Source organism: Sceloporus occidentalis, unplaced genomic scaffold (genome assembly GCF_023333645.1).
Source record: "Sceloporus occidentalis isolate IW3139 unplaced genomic scaffold, rSceOcc1.0.p SCAF_39, whole genome shotgun sequence".
Classification (NCBI taxonomy): Eukaryota; Metazoa; Chordata; class Lepidosauria; order Squamata; family Phrynosomatidae; genus Sceloporus; species Sceloporus occidentalis.
The window spans coordinates 912,068-936,418 of NW_028317019.1; the positions used below are offsets into that span (position 1 = coordinate 912,068).

The 24,351-nt window shown below is 42.7% G+C and overlaps 3 protein-coding genes across 3 annotated transcripts in view; 2 read left to right on the forward strand and 1 right to left on the reverse strand.

Annotated features, from left to right (window-relative positions):
• Positions 1-24,351, forward strand: part of LOC149290379 (uncharacterized) — a 222,561-nt gene that overhangs the window by 86,050 nt on the left and 112,160 nt on the right. The window lies entirely within an intron of this gene.
• LOC149290381 (uncharacterized) lies at positions 4,267-12,504 on the reverse strand. Its single transcript, XM_089489316.1, has 3 exons — positions 12,496-12,504; positions 6,174-6,294; positions 4,267-5,525 (listed from the first exon to the last, which is right to left on the reverse strand). The coding sequence occupies exons 1-3, from the start codon at positions 12,502-12,504 to the stop codon at positions 4,624-4,626; spliced, it is 1,032 nt and encodes a 343-aa protein (XP_089345442.1). The 3' UTR covers positions 4,267-4,623.
• The window catches only part of LOC149290382 (putative zinc finger protein 75C), a 99,439-nt gene continuing 90,153 nt past the window's right edge, over positions 15,066-24,351 (forward strand). The window contains exon 1 of the mRNA XM_089489317.1: positions 15,066-15,097. The gene's annotated coding sequence lies outside the window, so the exon portion shown is untranslated. The remainder of the gene's footprint in view (positions 15,098-24,351) is intronic.

Below are 24,351 nucleotides of genomic sequence, written 5' to 3' on the forward strand. Positions count from 1 at the left end.
GGAATTTTTCTCTTTTTCCCAGCTGGAAAGCAAGGCATCGTTGGAAATCTCTTCCAAGAACAAGAGGTATTTGTTTGTCATTTTGTTGTTGTTGTTGTGTGCCTTCTCGGTGTTGCCAACGTATGGCAACCCTAAGGTGAACCTATCACACGGTTTTCTTGACAAGATTTGTTCAGAGCGGGTTTGCTCTTGTCTTCCTCTGAGGCTGAGAGAGTGTGACTTGCCCAAGGCTAGCCAATAAGTTTCTATGGCAAAGTGAGGACTCGAACCCAGGTCTCCCAGAGTCCATTCCACCATGCTGGCACATTGCTCCTTATTATTAAATACTAAGGCATTCTACATCTATGGGCTGTTCTGTGCCACAGAGGTGACACCGGTTTCTGTCCTGGGCCCAGAGCTTTTCAACATCTTTATCAAGGACTTGGATGAAGGAACAGAGAGCCTGCTTCTCAAATTGACAGATGAAGCCAAATTAGGAGGAGTAGCTAATACCCCAGAGGAGAGGATCAATATCCATAGTAACCTGAATAGATTAGAAAGCTGGGCCAAAATGAACAAAATCAATTTCAGAGTGAGAAATGTAAGGCACTGCACTTTGGGAGAAAAAATGCCATGCACAGATATAGGACACTGGTTTGGTCAGGCCTCACCTGGCATAATCCTGTGTCCAGTTCTGGGCACTACAATTCGGAAAGGATGTTGAGAAGCTGGAGTGTGTTCAGATGAGGGCAACCAAAATGGTGAAGGGTCTTGAAACCATAAAACCCTATGAGAAGAGACTTAGGGAGCTGGGTATGTTTAGCCTGGATGAGAGAGACAGTTAAGAGGGGATATGAAAGCCCTGTTGAACATATTTGAACGTCATATTGAGGAGGGAGCAAGTTTGTTTTCTGTTCCTCCAGAGAACAGCAAAATGGAGCAATGGATGCAAACTCCAGGAAAAAAGCTTCCAGCTCAAAATGAGAAAGAACTTCCTGACAGTAAATTCCCTGAAGTCACCATGTTGGGGGCAGCAAAAGTGTGGGTTGAAGGCTGCAGAAAGTGGTGGCATGTGGGGGGCTTGGAGGGGGGGCTTTTTTGAGGAGGAGGAGGATTTGGGTGAATAAAACAAAGGGTCTCCTATTCCCTCCCTGTTTTGCTGTGGGAGGGAGGTGTCCTGATGCACAAACATATTCCCCCACATTTGACTGCAAAGCTCCCCCATCTCTGCCTCCCTCCCAGCCCAATGCTATTCCAACACAAGAAGAGAGATGACAGGGGTTTAATGCCTTTGAAAATGTTCAAGGATTTGTCCATGGAGAAGAACATTCAATACTGGAAACCAGTGGAAACCAGAGACGCCTTTTCAATGGGGCAAAAAGGAAAAACATACTAGTGCTCCAACAGAAAAAGAGGAGGTTGCTTGTATTGATTTTATGGGAACTTGTCTTCCTTCCTTCCTTCCTTCCTTCCTTCCTTCCTGCCCCATCTTTACCTGGGATCTTCTTTCAGGGCCAAAGGAGAGCTTTTCAGAAAGAAAGAAAGAATTATTATTGTTATTATTATTATTATTTCTTATCTGCATCTCTCCATGGATGGAGACAGGGAACAATGACAGACCAAACAATACACAATATCAGTTAAGAAGACAACTTCAGTTCAAACATCCATCCATTGAAAAGAAAAAGGAGACACAGATGTATTAAACCATCCACCTTTTAAACTGATCAAAGTTTACAGTTTTAGAAAACTGCCAGGACAGGCCTGCTGCTGAAAGAGACCAGTTTTCAATGACATTTTAAGAATTAATTATAAATTAATGAAGAACGAAGGAAGGAAAGAGAGATCAGAAACACACACCTCCCTTTTAGGGTCTCCTTTCCTTTTTGGGGGGAGGGTGTTATTGGGGGGAAACCAAACCAAGTTGGGGAGGACTAGGTCCAAATAGGTTTATTGGTCCCCAAGTGAAGATGAAACAAGTAATGACAAGGTAATGCTATGTAATGAGAAGAAAAGGTCTATGTACAAAGAGCAATTATAATACACAAATCAGCTTCAATTTACCTAGTCTGAATAACATACTGATATCATGCAGAATAACATCTAAAAAATGATAATGTAGGAGCTAACTTCAGTTTATTACTATGAATAACCTACTAATCTAGGTAATACAGAATAATATCTACAAAAAATAATATACACAAGGGCAATTGTGAGTACAGGTACACAAAGGCTTCAGTACAATGACATACACATCGATAAGAATGGACTACAACAAAACAACAAAAGGAACAATTACAAGACACAAACTGCCTCCAATATCTCTGCTCCAGGTGACCTGCTAAAATAGATGAACTGAAACTAAATAAGTGGCATTATCCCTGTCTTTGGGAATTGATGGAGGACCTTTCAAGACAAAAGGTCTTCCTCAGTCACAATGGAGCAGGCTGTCATCTGAGATACTCTAGTTCTTCCTCCTTCAAAAAATGTGCCAGGTACGTATTTTGCAGCCAGTCTTCCTGTTTTCTCCTGCAGGAAACCTGTCCTGGTTTTGGGATCTTCTGGGGAGGCCCTGGTTGCTGTCCCACGGACCTCTCAGGTGCATTTGGGGGGGAGGCAGGAGAGGGCTGCTTGGGGGCTGCTCTCAGGATTTGGGATCCCTTCTTATTCTTGCCATTTTTATTAATCCCTCCCCTTTTCAATGTAAATCCTTTGTATATATTTCCCCAGATATTGCCATTTCTTTCCTACAATACATAGTAATCTTCATTATAATATTGGCGCTTATAATATCATCTCCCCTCCGTCTATGGGGCTGCAAAGGGTGGGGCCTTCCTTTCCTGGGGAGGGCATGATCTAGATCTTCCCTGTCTATGGGGCTTGCAGAAGAAGGCTCCAGGCAGAGGGGATGGTGGCCCAATATAGGCACCCTAACGTTTTCCCAAATGAGCACATTCTCCGTCTCTCTGTCCAGAGGCAGAGCCCCTTTCCCCCAAATGGCTACCGAGGGATTCCTATCTAGATGCCCCCTTTATGCCTTCTCTTTCCTTGGCACTTTCCTTCCTTTAACCTCCATCCCTTCAAGGAAGGGATCTTTCAGGCAAAGAACTAACAATGGCTTTCATGCCCTTTCTGTATGTTCCCAGGAGGAGGACCATTGATCTCTCTGCTGGCCCTCCTCTGCAGGGTTGTTGTGAAGGGTAAGTAAAGGATGTGTGTGTGTGTGTGTGGGGGGGTGTAATCCAGATCCTGTAGGCCTCTAAGCCTAGTTGCCAGGGGGGTGTCCCTCTCCCCATAAGGGGATTTGAGCTCCCTCCGTCTGCCAGCTCTTGGCTTTGGCCTAAATCTGGGCTCTTCTCTGCCCCACAGACAGAGTCCCCTTCCCCCAGAGAAAACCCCTTCCCCCCAGAAAACTGTTGTTTCCAATGCTATTGAAACCTATGCTGTCTGATGCTTTTTGTTTGTCACAAAAGTATTTTGACTGGGAGCCTCCCCTCTTCTGAACCCCATCCCAGCCCCCCAGAGATGAAGAGGGTGCCCCATTGGAAGACCAAAGAAAGGGGCTTGCCAGCCCTCATCTCCTCCCAAATGAAGAGGAAGGGAGGAGGGTCTGTCCTCTGCCCTACTTTCCAGGAGAGAGGGGCTCCTCAAAGCCCCCTTTTCATCTGAATGACCCTGCCCCCTCCCCCCATGGCCATGCCTCTCCTCAAGGGCCCCCTGCCCCCTTTTCTCATACACTTTCATACACTTTCTTCCTTTGAGGAGACTTGGAGGATGTGTTTGCCTCTGTTCTTCTTATGGCTGGGAACTGAGTTGAGGACTGAGAAGAGAAGAAAGTGTGTTTTGTCCAAATTCAGAACTTCTGTGCATCAAAGAGTCCAATGTGTTGAAACAACAAATAATTTTATTGAGAACACATAATCAGAAATCCAGCATTTAAGCCAGAATCGCCCTCCCCAAGCCAAAGAAAACATTGAAACCCCAAAACCTAAAATCCCACCCTCTTCCAAACCTAGCCCCCACCTCCCATTCCCAGAGACTATACCCCACAGTTAACCAGGCCCCCTTTGCCATTCTCAGAAACTAACTCCTTTCTCTTAATCATTCCCATAACTATTCTAGCCAGCTGTAAAACATCCCAGCCCCCCCCCCCCCCCCATCTAGGTAAGCTATACCACAAATCATAATCCCCAGCCAAGTTTATAATCCAAAACAGTTATCTATATTACAGTGCACCTGCTTCATATGCGGCATTCAGTATATGGTGAAAGCCACATGGGAGCACAAGTGGCGGGACGTCTCATTCGGATGATGGAGGTGCGGGCCCATGGCGCATGGGCGCCATGGCACCACCAGATGCACAAGCCCCATTCACTTGAATAGGGCTGCATGTGCGGTATTTTGCTTATCTGGGGGGGGGGGGGGGTGTTCCGGAACGGATCTCCCACCTAAGCCAAGGGCAGAATGTAAAGACAATTAAAACCTAAACTTAACAAAATGTAACTTTAAAAGATAAACAGACATATGCACAGATAAACCACAGACATACGGACAGACAAACATTACAATCCAAATCGTAACTGCCATTTTCACCACTGGACTGAAAATAAATTTTCTGCAATCCTTCTTGAAAAAAATATTAGTTCAATGCTGGCATTTGTTTGGCTTCTCTCCTGTGTGAATGCTCTGATGTCTCTCTAGGTATGACTTCAGTGAAAAACCTTTCCCACAATGCTGGCATTTGTATGGCTTCTCTCCTGTGTGGACTCTCTGATGTATCACTAGGTTTGACTTCAAAGAAAAACACTTCCCACAATGCTGGCATTTGTATGGCTTCTCTCCTGTGTGGACTCTTTGATGTGTCACTAGGTTTGACTTCTGAGGAAAACCTTTCCCACAATGCTGGCATTTGTATGGCTTCTCTCCTGTGTGGACTCTCTGATGTGTCACTAGGTAAGACTTCAAAGACAAACCTTTCCCACAATGCTGGCATTTGTATGGCTTCTCTCCTGTGTGGACTCTCTGATGTTTTACTAGGTCTGACTTTGAAGAAAAACCTTTCCCACAATGCTGGCATTTGTATGGCTTCTCTCCTGTGTGGACTCTCTGATGTGTAAATAGGTGTGACTTCTGAGAAAAACATTTCTCACAATGCTGGCATTTGTATGGCTTCTCTCCTGTGTGGACTCTCTGATGTCTCACTAGGACTGACTTCTGAGAAAAACATTTCCCACAATGCTGGCATTTATGTGGCTTCTCTCCTGTGTGGACTCTCTGATGTGTAAATAGGTATGACTTTGAAGAAAAACATTTCCCACAATGCTGGCATTTGTATGGCTTCTCTCCTGTGTGGACTCTCTGATGTGTAAATAGGTATGACTTTGAAGAAAAACATTTCCCACAATGCTGGCATTTGCATGGCTTCTCTCCTGTGTGGATTCTCTGATGTCTCACTAGGTGTGACTTTGAAGAAAAACATTTCCCACAATGCTGGCATTTATGTGACTTCTTTCTTGTGTGGACTCTCTTGTGACTAACAAATTCTTCTGTAAAAGAGGACAATGACAGACAAGACTGAATCTCAGTGATAAGAGAGGAAAGTGTTACCCCAAGGTTTAGCCCCACGTTCACCCCTTCCTATTTGATATTAAATTAATAAAATTGGTGTGAGTGACCTGAGCATGATTCTGTTCTGGATGCCCCCAAATCCATATAATGACTGTATTGTTATAGGAGATACTAAAGGAGAGATTGAAGGGGAACTGCCATGAGGAAATCAGTAGAAGCAGATAGTCAGGCCATTGAAAAATATTCCATTAAATATATCTAAAACTATTTTAAATGAAAAGTGGCATCATTTCCTGTGAGACTGCCATAGAGTGTTGAGTCAGAGCACATGGCATGATGCAAGCTAACTGCAGAGGATGCTTCATGCTGTGTGGCACCAGGAGATGACTCACAACCAGTACAGTATAAAGCTTGCATGCGGATTGATGTGGGTTGGATTTGGGTGTACAGTGGAATATATTCCCTTAGAGTTTGGTGGAGTCCTCTTCTTTGGAGGTCTTTAAACAAAGGCTGGATGGTGCTTGGAATGTGTATTCCTGTATGGCAGAAGTGGGTTGAACTGGATGGCTCTTGTGATCTATTCCAACTCTATGATTCTATAGTGCTAGTGAATTCCGGTTCCTTACCCACAGAGGCCACGTTCTCATAATTCTCCATCATTATATGATTATACATAAGTTTCTGCTTCTTTGTCAACAGTTTCCATTCGTCCTCAGTGAAATATACAGCCACATCCGCAAAGGTCACCTGCAATAGAAAATAGCCCTCATCCAGAGAGTGACTAAGCAAAAGGGGAGGAAAGCACATGGTGCATCAGAAATACTATTTGATCACTTTAGAATTCAGTCCAGGAAATAAACTTTAAATTCTGTCAGCAAGAAAAAAGCTACTGCCTTTGAGATCCAGTTTGTCTCAAATATTTTCAATATAATATGCAATATTATAAACAATATAATTTAGGCTGCTTTATTTGTCAACACGGAAAAGCTTTTGACAGCATTAGCTGGAATTTTATGTTTGAATTATTAAAACAAATGAATATGGGAGAAGCTTTTGTTAATAATGGGAAAGAAATCTATAAAAATCAGACAGCCTGTTTAAAAATTAACGGAGAATTAACGAAAGAATTTGGTATACAAAAGGGGACAAGGCAAGGATGCCTGCTATCGCCGTTATTATTTATAACTGTATTAGAATTCTTAATGAACAAAATTAGAAATAATCCAAGGATTGAGGGAATAAAAATAAAGAAAGAGGAAGTGAAAGTTAGAGCCTACGCAGACGATTTAGTTGTAATATTGTAGAATCCGCTAAATAATATAGAAGATGTTATGGGTGATTTAAAATGGTTTGGTAAACTTACAAGATTTAAGATTAATAAAGGAAAATCAGTGATAAAATAAAAAAATATGAGCAAACAGGAAGAAACAAAAAACAGGATGTGATGTGGCCTATAAAGTTAAATATCTAGGAATCTGGCTGTCCAATAATAACATGAACGTATCTGACAACAACTAAAAGACAAGGTGGGAAAAGGTTAGTGAAGAAATGTGCAGATGGTCAAAGTTAAACTTACCGATCCTCGGCAGAATAGCTGCCATAAAAATTTTACCCAAGATTTTATTTCTTTTTATTAATTTACCAATTAGCATATCAGCAAAGATTATGGAGCAATGGAACAAGGAATTTTAAAAAATTATTTAGAAAGGGGGAAAAGCCAGAATTAGATGGACACTTTAAAAGAAACAAAAGAGAGAGGAGGATGTGCCATGACAGATATAAAGCTATATAGATGGGCATGTAATATGTTCTGGTTAGAGGATTGGATTAGGCTAAATAATACACAAACATTAACTTTGGAAGGTCCAGATCTGAGATTCGGGTGGCATGCATACCTATGGTATAACAAAATTACTGTTAACAGAGACTTTCATAATAACCCGATTCGCAGAGCCTTGTTGGAGACTTGGAGGAAAATAAAAGCAATTTTCTATTTCAAAATACCTGTTTGGGTGTCAACGCAAGAGGCGTTTGCTAATAGATGGGACTCTGGGAAATATTGGCGCAGATATATAGATTTAATAAAAGGAAAAGGAAAACAAGAAATTACTATGAATCCAGAGAAGAAATGATCAGTGAAAACAATGAAATAAATTGGTATAGTTATTACCAAATAAAAAGGATGTTCAATTAGGATATTAGGACAGTGTGAATTGAGATAAAATTAATGGAATTAGATGAACTGACAATGAAAACGGAAGAAAAGAAAATAGGTAAATATTATAAACTATTTAGAGAGAGAGAATTGGAAAACGAACCAATAAAACAATATATGCTCGATTGGGCAAAGGACGTGGGACATGAAATTCCATTGGAGGCATGGGAAAAAGCCTGGAAAAGGACAAATGCTTTTAACAGATCCCAAGACTTAAAAGAAAATTTCCTAAAAATTAGTAATAGGTGGTATTATACTCCGGTTAGAATAAAAAAGCTCTGTGAAGGGGAAACGGATAAATGTTGGAATTGCCATAAAGAAAAGAGTACGATGATCCACATGTGGTGGAAGTGTGAAAAAGTGAGAAAGTTTTGGGATGAAATACACAAAATAATTCAACAAATATATGGTATCAAATTTAAGAAAAAAACAGAATTGTACCTGTTAAATATGACATACTTCTTGAAAAGTGAGGATGAGAAAAAACTTTTACGAATAATGTTATACTTGATTACATTGGCAAGGACGATGATAGCCCAAAAGTGGAAATCAGAAAAAGATTTACAGATAGATGACTGGTTATTAAAAATCAGTGAGATCAAAGAGACAGATAAACTCTCCTATCTGTTTGGGGATAAGAAAGGAGATAATATAGAAAAGGGTTGGAAGAAAATTATGAAATACAGTGGAACCTTGTTATACGCTGGGGTTTGGTTCCAAGATCCCCCGTGTATAAGAAAATCAGTGTATGCTCAAGTACCATTAAATATAATGACATAGCAAAATAGTGTCCCTTATAAAAAATGGAAAATCAAGGTTTGATATTTGAAATTTATACTTTTTTTGAACATTTTCAAACCGTGTATGCTTGAATCCATGTATAACAAATCAGTGTATAAGAAGGGCTGACTGTATTGGGAAAAGAGATGGGGTATCAATAAAGACCTGGTTTAACATTAATAAAGAATATAGTAGGAAAAGGAGGAGAGGGGCAATATAGATAGGAACCAGGGGAAAGAATATATTCAAGGAAATCAAAGTTAGAGAGGACTCTTTTTTGTTAAATATAATTTGGAGATATACATGTGGGCATACATTCCCTCATTTGTTCCCCTCTTCCTGAGAAAAAACTGTTATAAGTTAATAAGGAGTAACATGGGAGAGGACATAGAAAAATATTTGTTGATTAATAGACGGAATGTATGTAATATTAGCAAGAAGCAGAAAGACTACGGTAAATAACACACAAAAGACAGCAGATTGGGAAGTGAAGAAGAAGAAAAGAAGATAAGAGAGTATTGTATGTTGGAAATTGTGACTGTAATTGAACTTGTTTTTAGAACTGTTTGGGAAATACGTGTTAGAAGTGAAAATGAAATAATTAATAAAGATAAATTACACACAAAAAAACAATATAATTTAGGCCATGGCTGGGATATTGATGATGGATTAGGATACTGACTATCCCAACGCATACAGTACATTTAGCCACAAAAGAATTATGGTGCATTTAGCCATTTCTTGCCAAATTTTAGAACCAAATGCCATTATTAAAAAACATTTCTGGGGAGCACTCTGGGCTTGAGGGCCACGGAGCCCACCCCCAATTTATATCCAGAGACATTCTCCCATAGCCCCCAACATTTCATTGATGGGAAAAACAAGACACATGTGGACAAGCAACACCAAAAGGTGGTCAAGATGGCCAAAGTTGTTTATGAGGAAGCTCACACAAGCTAGGAAAGACACAGCAGTTTGCTTTTGCTTCAGCCTCCTGGAAAGAGCCATTTCCTGTCTCCTTCTTTCCTCTACTCTCCCCACTTTTGAGTTGATGGGGGGCATACCGAATGGTACTCAGGAACTGAAGTGAGCTGAGAAGGGGGAAAGTGGGAGGAGGAGAGAGCAACCGAGACATTTTTAAAAGCCCCTGAAAAAATGGGGTGACAGAGGATTAACCAGGACTGTCTCTGCTAAATTGGGAGAGTATGTTCTCTGCCTGCTTTCAAGAGCTGGCCCAGCAGTGACACAGATGAAACTAATAGTCAAGAACCTCAACTCACCAAAGAGTTCTTGTATCTCTGCATCCTCTGTCTGTTGGAGCCCATCTCCCTCCGCTTGGCCTCTGTGTCGGCCATCAGGTGGGCAGGGGTCCTGTGGTCTTGCACTTGGGTCACTTACAGCAAAAGGTGCCCCAAAGCTGTGTCCAAAGGGGCCAAGATAAAGTTCCTGCGAAAAGAGACCAGAGATGCAAAAAAGGATGCAAATTGGATCTCCTATAAAGAATCAATGCAAATAGATAGAACTGGTTATAGAATAAAGACATGAGAAGATCCTAATGATCAGGGTTATGATCTTTCATGGTTCTTTTACAGACAATTAAGAGAGCTCTTCCTAATGGATAAAAAACAATACTGTATTTGCAAATCAGACTCTGATCTAGAACAGGAAATAATGTTGAATAAAGATGCCTTATTAGCAAGACTTTATAATTGTATTCTTAAAAAATCTATACAGAAGAGGAACTTATTAAAGAAAATATGATCAGATGATCTCAAAACTTTGGTTTTGCAATTGAATTAGACCACTGAGAATACACTTGGAAAAAAGATTGAACTATACTTTTTTGGGGGACAAGAATCCTCTTAGAAGCCAAAGCCAAATGTTTGTGAAAAATCAGAATAAGTCTTGTATTAAAACTATCCTCCCCATTTCTGATCCCTTTTGAAACCCATGTTCCCCAGAAAGAGCAGAGCTGTGTAATCAGAACACCCTCTCAGGAAACATACACACAAAAGACACACAAAGAGACACACTTCCTTCCTTTTGGCCCAAGGAGCCTGGCCTCCTTCTGACTCTGGAGCCTCAGGAGAGAAAGAGAAGCCTCTGTTCAACTGAGGCTCAGAGAAGGTTCCAGAACATTATTCCCTACAGTCACAAGCAGCACAAAATGGCCGCCAGAACACAAAATGGCTGCCTCTGTCTCAGCGCTTGGCAGTTTGAGCCTTCAGGGAACCGAAAATGGAGGATGGAAGGGCCCCAAAGTGAGAAGGGGCCCCAAACAGGATTTCCAAACCTTAACAACACCTAAAATGTCAAACCAAAATAACATTCCCAGAGTTCCATAGTACTGGCCATTACAGTGGTGCAGAACAAGAATGCCCAGTGATGGTGGCACTAATGATGATTAAGGTCTGGTGGCAGCTCCATCCCTCCCCCCCCAGGCCTCATATCATCATCATCATCTTTGCTACAGCATGAGAGCCACCATTAAAAGCATTGAAATCCCCTTCAGAGAGAGTGGGCCTTGCCTAGAAGGACTGCTGGGCCTCCTTCCTCCCCTCCTTAATGGCAGTGGCCAAAGAAAGGCAGTAGACCCAAGCCAGGCCCAGCCAGACCTCAGGGCAGCAGTGAAGCCTAGTGGTTCCAGCCCTTGTCTCTCTGCTGTTTCTTCACTCCACTCCCCCCTCTCTCTCCTTCCTTCCTGTCTCTTTGTCTGTCTCCTTCTCCCCCTAAAACTCTGCTTCTCTCTCCTCTCTGTCTTCTCTATTTAGCGTGCAGAGCTAAATAGAGAAGCAGAAGCTCCTCCTCTTCTTGAGGCTGGCCAATGGGGGCAGAGCACCTGGAAGACCCCACCCCTGCCCCAGACTCACATTTTGTTTTCTGGCAGCCATTTTGTGCTGCTTGTGACTGTTGGGAATAATGTTCCAGAACCTTCTCTGAGGCCTCAGTTGAACAGAGGCTTCTCTTTCTCTCCTGAGGCTCCAGAGTCAGAAGCCAAAAGTGGTTCCTTTGGGAGGTTTTAAAAGCGTCTTCAGTTTTCTTATTAAGAGATTTTTGTGCATGAAGGAAGTTGACAAACCAGACCATCTCATATTACCAAGAATGAAACAAACAAATATAGAAACAAACAAACAACAACAAAAATAAGGATTAGACCGAAAAACAAAGTGCTTAGTTTTTGAAAGTAAAACCATTATTAAGAAGGTAAAAACCAGACGGGTGCTTCGACCCTTTTACAACCAGCTCAGGCTGTATCTGCACTGCAGAAATATTTCAGTCTGAAACTGTGTTAACTCTCCTGGCTCCATCCTGTGGAATCCTGGGATTTGTAGTTTGTTGGGCACCAGAGATCCAGAGCCACCCAAGACAAGGGTTCTCTTGGCCCTCCTTTGCTTGCGAATACTGACTATCTCAGGAGTCTCTATATTAGAGCATCAGGAAAACCTTTAGGTATTGTTAAGATTGGGAAATCCTGTTTGGGGTCACTTCTGACTTTATGGACCTTACATCCTCCATTATGGGTTTCCTGAAGGCCTCAAACTGCCAACTGTGAAGCGCTAAGGTTGAGGTGGCCATTTTGTGTTCTGGCAGACATTTTGTGGTCCAGCGGCCATTTTGAGACTGGCCCATCATGACCTCAGTCTGATGCTCCTTACCTGAAGCACTGATAGTGTCCCATTGTGACCTCAGTCTGATGTTCCTTGCCTGAAGGACTGAGACTGGCCCATTGTGACTTCAGGCTCATGCATCTTACCTGAATAACTGACACTGGCCTATTGTGATCTCAGGCTTATCCTCCTTTCCTGAAGGATTTAGATGGGACTATGGTCACTTCAGACTGTTCCTCCATACCTGAAGCATTGAAAGTGTCCCATTGTGATCTCGGACTGATGCTTCTTGCCTGAAGTATTCAGATGGCACTATTGTGACTTCTTCAGGTTGCTGCTCCTTACCTTAAGCATTGCGACTCTCCCATTGTAATCTCAGAATCAGAGAATCGTAGAGTTGGAAGAGACCACTGGAGCCATCAAGTCCCCGCTGTTTTGGAGGAACTCTCAATCAAAGCATAGTGAGAGATGTCCATCCAGCCCCTATTTAAAAACCTCCAAGGAAGGAGACTCCAATACACTCTGAGGAAGGAGTCTGTCCCAATGTCCCTCCTAATGTTGAGGTGGAATCTCTTTTCCTGGAGCTGGCATCCATTCCTCCAGTTCTTGTTCTCTGGAGCAGCAGAAAACAAGCTTACTTACTGCACAATATGGCATCCCTTCAAATATTTAAACAGGGCTGTCATATCACCTCTTAACCTTCACTTCTCCAGGCTAAACATCCACAGTTCCCTAAGTCGTTCCTCATAGGATATGGTTTCCAGACCCTTCACTCTTTTATTCGCCCTCCTTTTGACACACTCCAGTTTCTCAACATCCTTTTTTGAATTGTGGGGCCCAGAACTGGACACAATATTCCAGGTGGGGCCTGACCAGAGTAGAATAGAGTGGGACTATTACTTCCCTTCATCTAGACACTATACTTCTATTGATGCAGGCTAAAACTGCATTTGCCTTGTTAGCTGCTGCATCACACTATTGACTCATGTTCAACTTGTGATCTACTTAGACTCCTAGATCCATTTCACACATAGTTTCATTCACCCAGGTCTCCCCCATCCTATATCTGTGCATTTCATTTTTCCATCCTTAATGTAGTACGTTACATTTTTCCGTGTCAAATTTCATTTTGTTTGCTTTGGCCCAGCTTTCTAATCTATTCAGGTCATTTTGATCCTGTCCTCTGGGGTATTAGGTACTCCTCCAAATTTGGTTTCATCTGCATATTTGATAAGTATGCCCCCAATTCTGTCATCCAAGTCATTGATAAAGATGTTGAATAGCACTGGACCCTGGACAGAACCCTACTGGACACTCCACTGGTCACTTCTCTCCAGGATGAAAAGGAGCCACTGTTGAATATCCTTTGGGTTTGGCCAGTCAACCAATGACAAATCCATGTAACAGTTGCCTTGTCTACCTTGTTTCATGTTTTTGTTTTATATACTGTTTAATTTGGTTAACTGCTATTAAGGTTCATATCTATGAGATTCTATGATATGGGGTGCACTATAATTCTTTTAATATATGAACAGGTATTTCAATCCTATATATTCATATTATCAGACATAACTCCAGAGAATGTTAGCCTTTTGGATGCCATAATGTTCCTCTCATTCTTCAGAGCAAGAAGCAACACTTCATCTGCCTTCTAGAAGATAAAGCAGAAAGGCTTCCTAAACAACTGAAGCCTTGGGCAAGTCGCACTCTCTCAGCCTCAGAGGATGGCCATGGGAAACCCACTCTGAAGGAACCTGCCAAGAAAACCCCTTCAGAGACTCCCATAAGGTCACCATAAGACCTGGAAACAACTGGAAGGCAGACCCCAAGAACAACATTGGAAATAGGTGCAAGCCATGCCTTGGGAAAGTGCAATGACTGGGCTCCAGTCAATGGAGGTCTTCTTCAGGCAGAAAAGGGAGGTTTATGCAAATGCAGAATGACATCACTGCTACGGAAGGCTCTCTTGACCAATCAGAGAGCAAGATAAAGGTTCTTCTGGAAGCTTCCGTGAGAAGGAGATATAAGGCCTGAGAGACCAAGAGACAGTTGGGGGAATTGTGTCGGTTGGAGATCGAGAGAGAGAGAGAGTTAAAGAGCGGATCTTGGAAGTTAGTCTCAGAATTGGACGCTTGGGTTTATTTATTTTTTAATAGCTTGTATGAATTGAATATTATATACTTACAAATATTGTACCTGCAAGACTCTTAATATCTTGTAGGACTTATATTTCAGTTATATTTTGTCATTTATAGTAAATATCTCCTTGGAGTATCTACTACTCGATGCTCCATTTACACGTGTCTTGGATCGGTTGATGCTTGGGAAGATCAGTAAAGAAGGAGAAATAAGGTTCCTTATCTGGTCCCAGTGTAGGTTAAGGGAAACCCTTTTATAATTTACTGGGAGGTGTGGAGAGAGAGAGAGAGAGAGAGATTTGGAAAGGATTAAAGTAGAGAGATAAAGGTTAGAGGAAGAGCTGAGGCAAGAGAAAAGTGTCCCCTCTTTAGAATATTTTTGGTAGAATATATTAATAAAGGATGAAAGATGAATATGTAAGATAGAAATGCATAAGTAGGTGTATGTGTGTGTGTGTGTGTGTGTGTTTGTATATGAAGACTGATATGTGTTTGTTTGTATATATGTTTTAATAATAAAATATTTTTTTAAAAAATTTAAAAAATAATTCACTGGATGATGGCAGCGTGATTTAAGGAATTTAAGGGTCTGTTGGGCTAAGAGCCATAATGTCTAAATGTCTAATGAACAATTTGTAAGACACTCTGATAGCTTTTTGGCTGAAGAGAGGGGTATAAAATATTATTATTATTATTATTATTATTATTATTATTATTATTATTACAGAACTGCAGTTTGGCTGCTTGGACCACCGGAGATCATCAAAGTGAGTCAGTTGGAAAAGCCCATCTCACTCCAGAAAATAAAGGTACTTGAGGAGTTTGCACTCTACGTCTTTCTGTAATAATAGCTACAAAACTGATAATAGCATTTGGGACATTTAGTCTTTTATAAACAAATATTGCAGATTTAAATGCTGCTTTGAAACCTCTTTCCATCTGCCGCTTTGTGCTGGTTTTGGGGGAAATGAGAAAGTGTTGGGAGGGAGGGACTGCCAACAGAATTAGGAGATGCATTGCAGGCTATGGACAGTTTGCGGCCAAGAAAGGTCCAAAACACACGGCAGCAATAGTCCATTTTGAGAGCGCTTTAACTGCCCTGGCCCAGTGCTAGGGAATCCTGGGAAATGGAGTTTATTGTGGCACCAGAGCTCTCTGACAGAGAAGGCTCAATGTCTCACAAAACTACATTTCCCAGAATTCCATTTTGTGTTCTGGCAGCCATTTTGTGTTCCAGTGGCCATTTTGTGTTCTGGCACAGAGCTAAAAAAAGAAGCAGAAGCTCCGCCTCTTTTTGAGGCTGGCCAATGGGGGCAGAGCAGCTGGAAGACCCCGCCCCCTGCCCCAGACTCACATTTTGTGTTCTGGCAGCCATTTTGTGGTTCTTGTGACTGTGGGGAATAATGTTCCAGAACCTTCTCTGGTTCCTCAGTTGAACAGAGGCCTCTCTTTCTCTCCTGAGGCTCCAGAGTCAGAAGGAGGCCAGGCTCCTTGGGCCAAAAGGAAGGAAGTGTGTCTCTTTGTGTGTCTTTTCTGAGAGGGTTTTCTTACACAGCTCTGCTCTTTCTGGGGAACATGGGTTTTAAAAGGGATCAGAAATGGGGAGGATAGTCTTAATACAAGTCTTATTCTTATTCTTCACAACCATTGGGCTTTGGCTTCTAAGAGGAGGCTAGTCCCCCAAAAGGCCAAAAGTGGCTCCTTTGGGAGGTTTTAAAAGTCTCCCCAGTTTCCTTATTAAGAGATTTTCAGGGAAGAAGGAAGGAGGCAGACCAGAATAACTCAGATTACCAAGAATGAAACAAATAAACATACAAACACACAAACAAGAACAACAAGAATAAGGATTAGACAGAAAAACAAACTGTTTATATTTTTAAAAAGCAAAACCATTTTTAACAGGATAAAAATCAACTTTGGTGCTTCTATCCTTTTACAACTGAATCAGGCTGTATCTGCACTACAGAAATAATCCAGTTCTAAAGTGTGTTAAGTCTTCTGACTCCATCCTATAGAATCCTGGGATTTGTAGTTTATTGTGGCATGAGAGCTCTCTGGCAGAGAAGGCTATGTGTCCAAAGGAAAAATCCCCGGATTCCATAGCACTGAGCGGTTAAAGCGGTGTCAAAGTGCCTTATTTCTGTTGTGTGGAGGACACCTTCTTGGGAAATGATGAGGAAAAGCACTGGGGACGTCTGGAGGTTTCTGCAGATTATTTGTTTATTTATTCATTTATGATGCACTCATTTCACATCCAGCTATAGGGACATAACCAGGGTCCTCTCCAATTCCCCATCCCCTAATCCCCCACCACTCTAAGAAGGCATGGAGTATCTGTTGTGTTGGAGCTGCTTCTCAAAGGGGGACAGGAAAAGTCTTAGAGCCCCCATTTCCCATTGCCAGGAGAGGAAAGGTGAATGTGGGGGGCAGGCCTAGAAGGAGGAGGGAAAGGTGGCCATGGGGGGAAGGAGGAAAGGCCTCAATGAATACTCTCTTTTGGGGGAGGTATTGGTCTATGGCATGAAGGCAATTGCCTCCCCCCCCCCCACACACACACAAAGCAATGGCTGCCAAGGCCTTCCCTCCATCCCCTTCCTCTGACCCAGAAGGAGACCATGGAGGGACTGGTCTCTGTTGCCTGGCAGAACAACCTCACAGGGTTGTTGTTGTGATTGTGGTTGTGAGGAGAAGAGAGAGGGACATTGCGGGGGAGAAGGGGCTCTCCACAAAAAGAAGAAGTGAGAGAGAGAATCTCCTTTCAGGGGTGCATTAGAGTTTTTTGTGGGGGAAGAGGCCTGTAGCCTTGTTAAGCCAAAGGTCTTGGTTTCCAGACGCTTCATCATTTTAGTCGCCCTCCTGGTACAAATTTGATAAATAAGACCCTCTACTTTTTCATGATGATGATGATGATGATGATGACGATAGCCCTCTGTATCTACAGATTTCTTTACTTGTGGACTGAACCATTCAAGGCTTGAAAATATAGAAAAATAATGTAAATTCCAAGAGCAATTCTTGGTTTTGCCATTTTATATAATAGATGTTGCTTTTGTTGTTGTTATTGTTGTGTGTCTCCAAGTGGTTTTGAATTTATGGTGACCCTAAGGCAGACCTATCACAGGGTTTCCTTGGCAAATATCTTCAGAATAGCTTTCCTATTGCCTTTCCCTGAGGCTGAGAGAGTGTGACTTGCCTAAGGTCACCCAATGGTTTTCCATGGCGGAGCTGGGATTCCAAACCAGATCTCCAGAGACATAGTTCAGCTATGCTCAAACCAATATGCCACACTGGCTCCTATATTATGGACACCATTTCACTGGGCCATTACATTTCATGGACTAGGCCCAACTTTCTCATCCATGGAGGTCATTTTGCAAGCCCCCTTCTCCTCCTCCATTTCCAGGCCCAGCTCCTTCTGCATGCCCTCCAACTCTCCCAGTTTGGAAGGGACATTCCCCCTGATTCATCCTCTGCCCTCCCACCTTCTCAGCTGGTTTCCTCTTTCTCCTCCTGCCATTTCTCCCTTCTCTACAGCTCATTGCCATTGCTGCAAACTGAGTCCAAAGCGTAAAGGCAGTCTGCCCTCCAAGAAGACAGTTGAGGAGAAAGGAGAAGAGGGGCCCTTCCCAGAAGCTCAGGCAAAAGCAAACAGCTGCAGCCTTTCCTAGTTTGCTTCTCCTTCCTCAGGAAGAACCTTGCAATCTTGATCATACCCTGAGGTTCCTTGGTCACAGACTCCCTTTGGGATTCCCTTCCAAAATATCATGGCCCCACAGAAACTCCCAAGAGAGGAGAGGAGGCCTGGCAGCCTTTTTCAGAGGGAGGAGGAGGCTTCTTTGCTTCCAGCCCCCAAGGCTGCCTCCCTACAGAAGACCCTCCAGCCCCTCCATCATTGACTCCAATCTGGGGGCCTTTCACTCTCATTTATCATTATCACATAGGAACCAAATTTGGGAGCTCCTCATTGAGGCACCCATCTTTCCTTCACTGCCAGGGAAATCCAGATGAACCCTTCTTCCTAAGCAGCCAACAGTCAAAGCCACCAGCCTTCTAGAACCCTATTCAGGCTCCAAGCCAACTGCCAGCCTTTCCCAGAATTCCACAGGCTCCCCTCCTCCCAGTGGAGGAGACCGGGAGACGGAGCAATGGGTGCAAACTCCAGGACATGAGAGACCCCCCCTCAGCATCTTCCCCCCTTTTCCTCTCTTCCCATTTCAAGTCCCTTCCAGGTCTCTCCCACTTTCCAGAGGGGGAGCTGAATTAGTTGAATTCTTTTTACTTCAATTTTAATGTATACTTTTGTATGTTATAATTCAATGTTCTTAAACTTGTAATTTCAGTTGTGTTCCTTTATGAGGGGGAATGGGATAGTATTATTATTATTATTATTATTACCATCACCATCATCAACAACAATTATGATAATTAGTTTCTTGTTCCCAAAACCACAGAACCTTGTGAAAACGTAAAGACCAACAGAGATCCAAAATGCACTGCATAAATAGTCCAGTTTGAGACTGCTTTAACTGCCCTGGCTCAATGCTAGGGAATTCTGGGAACTGCAGTTTTGTGAGACATTTAGACTTCTCTGTCAGAGAGCTGAGGTGCCAGAATAAGCTACAATCCCCAGGATTCCCTAGCACTGAGCAAAGGCAGTTAAAGCTGTCTGAAAGAGGGTTATTTCTGGTGTGTGATTTGGACCTCTGTTAGCCTTTGAGCTTCCACAAGGCTTTGTGCTTTTGAAGGAAGAGACTCATCATCATCATCATCATCATCATCCCTGCAGTGTGTTTTGAACCAGAATTCACTGGGACTTAACTCCCAGAAAGTGGGGCCAGGATTACAGTCCTAGGAGGAGTAGGAAAGCATAGAGGAAGGGCCTGAGGAGGAGGAGGAGCAGAGAGGCCTCTGAGGATTCTTCAGGGGAAGAAGGAGAAGGGGGCTCCTGGGGGAAAGCCACAGGGAGAACTAGCTCCTGGTTGTACCTTCTTCTTCTTCTTCTTCTTCTTCTTATTATTATTGTTATTATTAAATTTTATTCATTTATAAAGACATAAAATATTTATAAACAGTATCTCAGTGATGGTTTTTTGTGGGTTTTTCAGGCTATGTGGCCATGTTCTAGTATCTCAGTGAGTCTCTGTATTATAGTATCAGCAAAGATTTTAGCTGTTGTTAAGATTTGGAAATCCTATTTGGGGTCCCTTCTGACTTTGGGGCCCTTTCAACCACCATTTTGGGTTCCCTGAAGGCCTCAAACTGCCATCTGCCAAGTGTTCAGACATAGGTGGCCATTTTGTCTCCCGGCGGCCATTTTGTGCTGCTTGTGACTGTTGGGAATAATGTTCCGGAACCTTCTCTGAGGCCTCAGTTGAACAGAGGCTTCTCTTTCTCTCCTGAGGCTCCAGAGTCAGAAGGAGGCCAGGCTCCTTGGGCCAAAAGGAAGGAAGTGTGTCTCTTTGTGTGTCTTTTGTGTCTCTTTTCTGAGAGGGTTTTCTTACACAGCTCTGCTCCTTCTGGGGAACATGGGTTTTAAAAGGGACCAGAAATGGGGAGGATAGTTTTAATACAAGCCTTCTTCTTCTTCTTCACAAACATTAGACTTTGGCTTCTAAGAGGAGGCTTGTCCCCCCAAAAAGGCCAAAAGTGGCTCCTTTGGGAGGTTTTAAAAGTCTCCTCAGTTTCTTATTAAGAGATTTTCACTCAAGAAGGAAGCCATCTCAAATGACCAAATAAAAATAGAAACAAACAAGAACAACAAAAATAAGGATTACAGACTAAAACAAACTACTTATTTTTTAAAAGGAAAACCATTATTTGGAGAGTAAAAACAAGACTTGGGTGCTTCTATCCTTTTACAACCGATTTAGGCTGTATCTGCTCTACAGAAATAATCCGGTTCGAAACCACTTTAACTCTCCTGGCTCTGTCCTGGGGAATCCTGGGAATTTTAGTTTGTTGTGGCATCAGAGCTCTCTGGCAGAGAAGGTTAAGTGTCCCAAAGGTAGAATCCCAGGATTCCATCGCACTGAGTGGTTAAAGCAGTTTCAAAGTGACTTATTTCTATAGTGCAGATGCAGCCTTCTTGGGAAAGGGGCTGATGATGGGGAAAAGCACTGGGGAACTCTCGAGGTTTCAGCAGGTTATTTATTTGTTTGTTTATTTGTGATGCCCTCATTTCACATCCATCCTCTAATCCTCCACCACACTAAGAAGGCATGGAGTATCTGTTGTGTAGGGGAGCTGCAGTGAATCTATCCTAGGTCCAGGGGGCTTTGTTTGGTGCAGACGGAGCAAGGAGATGCCCACCTCTGCATCAGCCCAAAGGAGGCATATGTCACCTGCCTATGTCACCAGCAGGATGCTGTTCTCTGTGTCTTTGTAAGGTTTCTTGCCGTCAATCCTAACCCTGGTCCCTTTACTCAGGACCTTCATCTCTGCTTCCTTCTACACAGCTTTGGGGCCTCTCTTGCTGGAAGTGACCAAGTGCAAGACCACCAAGACCCCCTGCCCACATGATGTCCAACACAGAGGCCAAGCGGAGGGAGTTGGGCTCCAAAAGAAAGAGGCTGCGGAGGTACAAGAATTCTTTGGTGAGTTGAAGTTCTTGACTTTTAATTTTCATCTGTGCCACTGCTGGGCCAGTTCATGAAAGCAAGCGGAGAACATATTCTCCCAATATGGCAGAGACAGTCCTGCTTAACCCTCTGTCACCCCACTTTTTCAGTGGCTTTTAAAAATGTCCCAGTTGCTGTCGCATCCTCCCATTTTCCCCCTTCTCAGCTCACTTCAATTCCTGAGTGCCATTCAGTTTGCACCCCATCAATTCAAAAGTGGGGAGAAGAGAGGAAAGAAGGAGGCAGGATATTGCCCTTCCCAGGAGGCTGAAGCTACAGCAAACTGCTGTGCCCTGCCCCATTTGTGACCTTCCTCATAAACAACTTTGGCCATCCTCACCGCCTTCTGGATTGCTTGTCCACATGTGTCTTGCTTTTCCCATCTGTGCAATGCTGGGGGATATGGGGGAACATCTCTGGATCTAAATATGGAGTAGCCCCAGTGGCCCTCAATCCCAGTTTGCCTCTGAAATGTGGCAAGAAATTTCTAATTGCACTATAATTCTTTGGTGGCTAAATGTTCTGTATGTGTTGGGATAGTGAGTATCCTAATACATCTTCAATATCCCAGCAATGGCCTAAATTATATTGTTTATGATATTAGAATAATAGAATCATAGAGTTGGAAGAGACCCCAAGGGCCATCCAGTCCAACCCCATTCTGCCATGCAGGAACTCTCAATCAAATCATCCCTGACAGATGGCCATCCAGCCTCATCTTAAAGACCTCCAAGGAAGGAGACGCCACTGCATTCTGAGGAAGGAGTGTGTTCCACTGTCAAACAGCCCTTACTGTCAGGACGTTCCTCCTAATGTTCAGGTGGAATCTCTTTTCCTGGAGCTTGCATCCATTGTTCCGGATCCTGTTTTCTGGAGCAGCAGAAAACAAGCTTGCTCCCTCCTCAATATGACATCCCTTCATATATTTAAACAGGGCTATCATATCACCTCTTAACCTTGCCTTCTCCAGGCTAAACATATCCAGCTCCCTAAGTATATTATATTGAAAGGATTCGAGACAAACTAGATTTAAAGGCAGCAGGTTTTTGCTTGCTAACATAATTTAAAGTTTATTTCCTGCACTGAATTCTGAAGTGATGAAATAATACTTGGATGAACCATGTGCTTTCCTCCCCTTTTGCTTAGGCACTGTCTGGATGAAGGCTATTTTCTGTTGCAGGTGACTTTTGCGGATGTGGCAGTATATTTCACTGATGATGAATGGAATCTGTTGACGAAGAAGCAGAGACTTATGTACAATTGTGTAATGATGGAGAATTATGAGAATGTGGCTTCTGTGGGTAAGGAACCTGAATCCATTGTCCTTTCTATGAAGACTGAGGTCCCTTTTATGCTTAATTATCCTGGTGTTATGATTCCACTAGAATTATAGAATCATTTCCAAACACCATCCAGCCTCTGTTTAAACACATCCAAGGAAGAAGACTCCACGAAACTAAGGGAGTTGCACTGTCAAAGAGCTCTTACTGTTGCTCCTCAAAGGGCTTGATGGTTTCAAGATCCTTCACCACTTTGGCTGCCTTCCTCTGGGCATGTTCCAACTTGACAACATCCTTTTTAAATTGTGGAGCCCTGAACTGGACACAGGATTATTCTGACTAAAGCAGAATAGAGTAGCACTATTACATCCCTTGATCTAGAAACTTTACTCGTATTGATGCAACCTAGAATGACATTGGCTTTTTAGCTGTATACTGTATTGGTTGTGAGTCATCTCCTGGTGCCACACAGCATGAAGCATCCTCTGCAGTTAGCTTGCATCATGCCATGTGCTCTGACTCAACACTCTATGGCAGTCTCATAGGAAATGATGCCACTTTTTAATCAAAGTATTTTTACATATATTTATTGGAATATTTTTCAAATGCCTGATTATCTGCTTCCACTGATTTCCTCATGGCAGTTCCCCTACAATCTCTTCTTTGCTAGCTCCTAGGAGTAAGGATACAATCATTATATGGACTTGGGGGCATCCAGAACAGTGTCATGCTCAGGTCACTCACACCAACTTTTATTAATTTAACCTGAAATAGGGAGGGGTGAACGTAGGGCTAAATCTTCGAGTAACACCTTCCTCTCTTAACACTGAGATTCAGTCTTGTCTGTCATTGTCCTTGTTTACAGAAGAACTTGTCAGTCATAAGAGAGTCCACACAGGAAAGAAGTCACATAAATGTGACCATTGTGGGAAAAAATTTGCCTACAAGTCAGTCCTTGTCAAGCATCAGAGAGTCCACACAGGAGAGAAGCCATACAAATGCCAGCATTGTAGGAAATGTTTTTCTCAGCAGTCAAGCCTCATGACCCACCAGAGAATCCACACAGGAGAGAAGCCATACAAATGCCAGCATTGTGGGAAATGTTTTTCTTGGAAGTCATACCTAGTGACACATCAGAGAGGCCACACAGGAGCAAAGCCCTACAAATGCCAGCATTGTGGACAGTGTTTTGCTCAGAAGTCAAACCTAGTGACACATCAGAGAGTCCACACTGGAGAGAAGCCATACAAATGCCAGCATTGTGGGAAACGTTTTTCATCAAAGTCATACCTAGTGATACATCAGAGATCTTACACAGGAGCAAAGCCATACAAATGCCAACATTGTGGGAAATGTTTTTCTTGGAAGTCATACCTTATGATACATCAGAGATCTCACACAGGAGCAAAGCCATACAAATGCCAGCATTGTGGGAAATGTTTTTCTTTCAAGTCAAACCTAGTGACACATCAGAGAGTCCACACTGGAGAGAAGCCACACAAATGCCAGCATTCTGTGAAATGTTTTTCTCTGAAATCACACCTACTGAGACACCAGAGAATCCACACTGGAGAGAAGCCCTACAAATGCCAGCATTGTGGACAGTGTTTTGCTCAGAAGTCAAACCTAGTGACACATCAGAGAGTCCACACAGGAGAGAAGCCATATAAATGCCAGCATTGTGGGAAATGTTTTTCTTTGAAGTCATATCTAGTGATACATCAGAGAGTCCACACAGGAGAGAAGCCATATAAATGCCAGCATTGTGGGAAATGTTTTTCATCAAAGTCATACCTAGTGAGACATCAGAGAGGCCACACAGGAGAGAAGCCACACAAATCCCAGAAGTGAACTAACATTATTTTTTCAAGAATTAATATAGAAAATACATTTTCAATCCAGCAGTGAAAAGGCCCTTATGGTTTTGTTTGTAAGGGTTGTCTATCCATATGTCTTTGGTTTGTCTGTGGATAAGTCTGTTTATGTTTTAAAGTTATATTTTGTTAAGTTTAGGTTTTCATTGCTGTTAGTCTAGATCATAGTTTATAAATTTGACTGGAGATTGTGGTATAGGTTAGCGAAATAGAGGGGTGGGATTTGTTGCAGCTGGCTCGAATAGTTATGGGAATGATATTAACAGGAAGGGGGTTAGTTTCTGGGGTGGCA